A 7,500-nucleotide genomic window follows, 5' to 3' on the forward strand; every position below is an offset into this window, starting at 1 on the left:
TGGTGGGCCTTGGTGGCGTGGGGTCAACTGGAGGTCTAGTGTACCATGGAGGTGGCGTGGGGTCAACTGGAGGTCTGGTGGGCCATGGTGGCGTGGGGTCAACTGGAGGTCTAGTGTGCCATGGAGGTGGCGTGGGGTCAACTGGAGGTCTGGTGGGCCATGGAGGTGGCGTGGGGTCGACAGGGGGTCTTGTATACCAAGGTGGTGGTGTTGGATCAATTGGAGGTCTCGTAGGCCACACAGGGGGGGCAGTGGGCCATACTGGAGGTGTAGGATCTACGGGTGGTCTGGTGGGCCACACAGGAGGGACAGTAGGCCATACTGGCGGAGTGGGATCAACCGGTGGCAATGTTGTCCAGCCCCAACATGGATCGTAGCAGTTATACTGATAGCAGTGTTGGTTGTTGTAGCACGGGACACATGGGTCGCACATATTACACCAATTACCATGGTCATAGCAGTCGTAATATCTCTTGTCACGACTTATTCCTATCTCCGTATCGTTTCCGACCACGGGAGGAGCAGGTGGTGGTGCAGCCCATGCTGCTGCCACGAGGAGGAGACAAGCCAACTGTAGGAAAATAACAATGCATAAATTTAGTAGAAAAAAGTCGTGCAATGTGAGAGAAATTAATTTCAGGTAAGCCTCATTTTTCAAACTTGCACCCACTTACTTGGATTTGCCTCTAAGTAATCTTAAAAGTTGTTTTCAATCTGAAGAATTATAAATATATGTATCCGTGCGTGTGTGTGCTTTTGAAATAAGACTACTTTGTTTTAAGCTTCCGTGTACATTTTTAGATAGAACAATAGATTTCCTGATTTACTTTTGGATGTATCTGACTTTGATACAGCTGGCACCAACTCGTTTCCTACATAAGAGCAAGGAGAGGTAACTGAAAAAATCATAAAACTATATATATTAGAAAGGTACTCTACAGCCGACTTAGCAATTTTATGAACAAAAAGCGGATTGATGCCAAATAGTACTACGGTATTGAATATAAATATAAATATATATATATATATATATATATATATATATATATATATATATATGTGTGTGTGTGTGTGTGTGTGTGTGTGTGTGTGTGTGTGTGTGTAATAATTCCATACGAAATTTAAAACCTTGTGAAATAATTCAGTAACGATAATAAAGAACAGAAAGTCGTATGGGCTATCCCTTGTATCAAGACATTTTTTTTCAAAAATTACAAAACTGGATATAGTTTGTTGCAAAAAAAAAACATGATTAGTCGAGGCATGCGTATACCTCTTTAATCAACCCGTTCTTTGGGTTATTTACGTTTGCAAACCATTATCATCTACAGCTCTACACACTGGTAAGTCAGCAGTAATAACATTTATATTCGTGATTCCAAATCCTTTATATTTTAATCATGGTTTAAGAGTTTGACTTCGTGATATGTATAAAAAATTGTGTGGTATAGTCAATCTAGATTTTGCTATTGTTTAAAACTAAATAAATGTTTGATTGAAATGTGTCAACGTACATTGTGTATAGAAAACCCTTTACTATTCCATATTTATTACTATTTTTACCCTTTTTCAGTTCTGACGGCAATCAATAGGGAGTTGGAATGAAAAAGAATGAGTCAAAATAGCAATGAAGATAATTAGCGAGATCCTTGGATATTCTAGGAAAAAAAAAGAGGTACTTTCTCCCTCTTTCACCCTTCTTCTATCTTTCGCCTCTCTGCCTTTTACTCTCCTTTTCAATATTCTCAACATTTACCCTGTCCACTCTGTCCTCACATCTCCCCCCCCCCCTCCACTTCCCTCTTCCTCCCCAATTCCCCTTCCCATTTCCCTTTTCTCTTTAATTATCCTTCCCCTTCTTTGCATAAGCTGGCGGTCCAACTGCTTAAGTGTAGTCTACTTGCCTTGAATAAAAATGATAATAATAATGAAAATGTTAATGATGGTAATGGTGATGAAAATAATGATAATAATAATATAGATAATAATAATAATAATATAGATAATAATAATAATAATATAGATAATAATAATAATAATAAAATAGATAATAATGATAATAACAACAATGATAACAACAACAACAATGATAACAATAATGATAATAACAACAACAACAACAATGGTAACAATAATAATAATAACAACAACAGCAATAATAATCATAATAATAATCATGATAATAACAATAATAATAATAAAAATAATAATAATACTAATAATGATGATAATAATAAGGTAAAATATGATATGTGGTTTATCAACTATCACTCAATTTTACACCAAAATTAAATAATTTCAAGTCCGCAGTCACAGAGAATATGATATTAGGCATTTTTGTTGTTATTGTTGATGAATTAAAATTACTTAATAAAATTTTGCATCATAAGTCTTTAAATATTCGAAATATAATTGATTTGTTAGTCGCTTTCATTAGATTATTTAATACATAACCAAATGCATTACACTCTAATGCTAAAATATCGAGTATTATCGAGGCCAAAGTTGGCTATTTCGAGTGTCCAAATACGAAAATTAATTTATATATTGATTGTGAAATTAGAAACAATAATTTTCAGCTTTTTGGGACCAAATTAGTTTTTAGATAGAGGGTAATTCTTTATCAATCCATTTACTTATTACCACTATTAGTAGTTGGATTTACTGTTATGATTATCATCATTATTCAAAATTTATATTACTATTTTATTCATTACTATCATCATAATCTTAATTAGCATCGTTAGTACTATAATTTATGATCATTAATAATATAATCTATCAATATCATCACCGTCATTATTATGGTTTATTTCCATCATCCTTTAAACTTATTAAATATCACATATTTTTAATTAATCAGAAACATATGTTATTTTACTAAATATGTTCACCTCTTCCACTTTCGAATCGAACCCAGTGAAAATTACTATAGAGAGTTGGAGTGAAAAAGAATGAGTCAAAATAGCAATGAAGATAATTAGCGAGATCCTTGGAAATTCTAGGAAAAAACAGAGGTACTTTCTCTCTCTTTCACCCTTCTTCTATCTTTCGTCTCTCTCCCTTTTGCTCTCCTTTTCAATATTCTCAACATTTCCTAGGTCCACTCTGTTCTCACATCTCCCCCCCCCCCTCCACTTCCCTCTTCCTCCCCAATTCCCCTTCCCATTTCCCCTTTCTCTTTAATTATCCTTCCCCTTCTTTGCATAAGCTGGCGGTCCAACTGCTTAAGTGTAGTCAACTTTCCTTGAATAAAAATGATAATAATAATGAAAATGTTAATGATGGTAATGGTGATGAAAATAATGATAATGATAATAATATAGATAATAATAATAATAATATAGATAATAATAATAATAATATAGATAATAATAATAATAATATAGATAATAATAATAATAATATAGATAATAATAATAATAATATAGATAATAATAATAATAATAATATAGATAATAATGATAATAACAACAACAATGATAACAACAACAACAACAATGATAACAATAATAATAACAACAACAACAATGGTAACAATAATAATAACAACAACAACAATAATAATCATAATAATAATCATGATAATAACAATAATAATAATAATAATAATAATAATAATAATAATAATAATAATAAGGTAAAATATGATATGTGGTTTATCAACTATCACTCAATTTTACACCAAAATTAAATAACTTCAAGTCCGCAGTCACAGAGAATATGATATTAGGCATTTTTGTTATTATTGTTGATGAATTAAAATTACCTAATAAAAATTTTGCATCATATGTCTTCAAATATTCGAAATATAATTGATATGTTAGTCGCTTTCATTAGTTTATTTAATGCATTACACTCTAATACTAAAATATCGAGTATTATCGGGGCCAAAGTTGGCTATTTCGAGTGTCCAAATACGAAAATTAATTTATATATTGATTGTGAAATTAGAAACAATAATTTTCAGCTTTTTGGGACCAAATTAGTTTTTAGATAGAGGGTAATTCTTTATCAATCCATTTACTTATTACCACTATTAGTAGCTGGATTTACTGTTATGATTATCATCATTATTCAAAATTTATATTACTATTATTATTAATTATTATCATCATACTCTTAATTACCATCGTTAGTACTATAATTTATGATTATCATTAATAATATAATCTATCGTTATCATCACCGTCATTATTATGGTTTATTTCCATCATCCTTTAAACTCATTCAATATCACATATTTTTAATTAATCAGAAACATATGTTATTTTACTAAATATGTTCACCTCTTCCACTTTCGAATCGAACCCAGTGAAAATTACTATAGAGAGTTGGAGTGAAAAAGAATGAGTCAAAACTGCAATGAAGATAATTAGCGAGATCCTTGGAAATTCTAGGAAAAAAAACAACAGAGGTACTTTCTCCCTCTTTCACCCTTCTATCTTTCGTCTCTCTCCCTTTTGCTCTCCTTTTCAATGTTCTCAACATTTACCCTGTTCACTCTGTCATCCCCTCACTCCCAAATCTTCCCTAATGCAATGAAATGAAAATTACTAACGCAACATGCAGCGCAACCTTTTTATTATTACACCTCCTCAAGGAATTTATCCTTGCCTACACGCCCCTCTTTACCTCAATGAATAAAACTCTTCCCCAGATTTTAAAGATAAGAATATGTACGTCTTTTTATTAAGCATAAATTAGTCACAATTCACCAATAAACTTATGGCTGCTAACTATTATTAGATGAATATCCCAGCTGAGATAAAGCATAACTGAATGAAATTGAGAGAAGAGGGAACGAGGCTTACCAGTCGCCAACGAAACACATACATGTCCAGGACGTGTTAAAACCTTGTTCTCCCAAGGGCTCTCGTTAAGAAAATTACAAGTATAATTAAATGATTCCATGCATTTTTCCCATGATTTCGGGCCTCCTTGGAAACACTACTGATCTAGAACATGCATGTAAATCTATTTGAGTTTCCCCTTAAGTTCGTTGTGTTAAACGCGTTACGTTTTCTGTCTTTCCGTAATGGAGAGAGAAAGAGAAAACAAATAAAAAAAAAATTACTGATAATGATTTCACTAATCTATATCTGCCCTCTTATAATTCAGCAATATTTTGGTCCATTTTCAGCTTCAATTACCATCATAATAATGATGATGATAATAATAATAATGATAATAAATGGCAATAGTGATAATGATAATGCTGATTATAACAAAAAATATTATAACTATAATAATGAAGGTAATGATAATTATAATAATGATAATGATGACGATGTAATAATAATAATGATAATAATAATGAAAATGATAATAATTATTATAATAATAATAATAATAATAATGATAATAATAATGATAATAATAAAGATAATAATAATAATGATGACAATAATAATGAAAATAATAATAATAATGACAACGATAATGACAATAATAATAATAATATAATAACAGTGATGATGACAACGATAATGACTAATGATAATAATAATAACAACAATGACAATAATATTCATAACAATGATGATACCGATAATAAGAAAAAATTAAAAACCTTGCCGATAATGATGATAATGAAAATGATAATCAAATCATAATTATGATAACTATAACAAATAATGAATATAATAATAATAACAGCCACTTGTCCCCTTTTCCCATAAACCAGACATATCCTGTGACTTGTCCTGTTGCCAGAGTGTAAACAGTGTGAATGGGACACTTCAGTCTCGCCAAAAAGGACACCGTTAATGGTTCCACTTACACCCACGTCAGTTTCTCTCTCTCTCTCTCTCTCTCTCTCTCTCTCTCTCTCTCTCTCTCTGTCTCTCTCTCTCTCTCTCTCTCTCTCTCTCTCTCTCCGTTCCTGTTCTTCATATTTCATAAATGTTACTAATTGAAATGAAAGGGGAGCGTTAAGTATACCAATGAGTATAAGTATATCAATGATAAGTATACCAATGAGTATAAGTATACCAATGAGTATAAGTATACCAATGAGTATAAGTATACCAATGAGTATAAGTATACCAATGAGTATAAGTATACCAATGAGTATAAGTATACCAATGAGTATAAGTATACCAATGAGTATAAGTATACCAATGAGTATAAGTATACCAATGAGTATAAGTATACCAATGAGTATAAGTATACCAATGAGTATAAGTATACCAATGAGTATAAGTATACCAATGAGTATAAGTATACCAATGAGTATAAGTATGCCAATGAGTATAAGTATACCAATGATAAGTATACCAATGAGTATAAGTATACCAAAGATAAGTATACCAATGAGTATAAGTATACCAATGAGTATAGGTATACCAATGATGAGTATACCAATGATAAGTATACCAATGAGTATAAGTATACCAATGAATATAAGTATACCAATGAGTATAAGTATACCAATGATAAGTATACCAATGAGTATAAGTATACCAATGAGTATAAGTATACCAATGATAAGTATACCAATGATAAGTATACCAATGATAAGTATACCAATGATAAGTATACCAATGAGTATAAGTATACCAATGAGTATAAGTATACCAATGAGTATAAGTATACCAATGAGTATAAGTATACCAATGAGTATAAGTATACCAATGAGTATAAGTATACCAATGAGTATAAGTATACCAATGAGTATAAGTATACCAATGAGTATAAGTATACTAATAAGTATAAGTATACCAATGAGTATAAGTATACCAATGAGTATAAGTATACCAATGAGTATAAGTATGTCAATGAGTATAAGTATACCAATGAGTATAAGTATACTAATGATAAGTATACCAATGATAAGTATACCAATGAGTATAAGTATACCAATGATAAGTATACCAATGAGTATAAGTATACCAATGATAAGTATACCAATGATAAATATACCAATGATAAGTATACCAATGATAAGTATACCAATGAGTATAAGTATACCAATGAGTATAGGTGTACCAATGATAAGTATACCAATGATAAGTATACCAATGAGTATAAGTATACCAATGAATATAAGTATACCAATGAGTATAAGTATACCAATGATAAGTATACCAATGAGTATAAGTATACCAATAAGTATACCAATGAGTATAAGTATACCAATGATAAGTATACCAATGATAAGTATACCAATAATAAGTATACCAATGAGTATAAGTATACCAATGATAAGTATACCAATGAGTATAAGTATACCAATGAGTATAAGTATACCAATGAGTATAAGTATACCAATGAGTATAAGTATACCAATGAGTATAAGTATACCAATGAGTATAAGTATACCAATGATAAGTATACCAATGAGTATAAGTATACCAATGAATATAAGTATACCAATGAGTATAAGTATACCAATGATAAGTATACCAATGAGTATAAGTATACCAATGATGAGTATACCAGTGATAAGTATACCAATGTATTATTAATCTGACGAAGTGGAAGTCGTCGAAACGCGTT

At 30.7% G+C, this 7,500-nt stretch overlaps 1 protein-coding gene across 2 annotated transcripts in view; it reads right to left on the bottom strand.

Annotated features, from left to right (window-relative positions):
* The window catches only part of LOC113819904 (uncharacterized), a 12,281-nt gene that overhangs the window by 4,631 nt on the left and 150 nt on the right, over nucleotides 1-7,500 (bottom strand). For both annotated transcript variants that reach the window (XM_070124188.1, XM_070124187.1), the window contains exon 2: nucleotides 1-571. This exon is cut by the window's left edge and continues 553 nt beyond it. In XM_070124188.1, coding sequence (XP_069980289.1) covers nucleotides 1-571 — 571 coding nt within the window. The remainder of the gene's footprint in view (nucleotides 572-7,500) is intronic.

The sequence above is a fragment of the Penaeus vannamei genome, chromosome 8, assembly GCF_042767895.1.
Source record: "Penaeus vannamei isolate JL-2024 chromosome 8, ASM4276789v1, whole genome shotgun sequence".
Taxonomy (NCBI): Eukaryota; Metazoa; Arthropoda; class Malacostraca; order Decapoda; family Penaeidae; genus Penaeus; species Penaeus vannamei.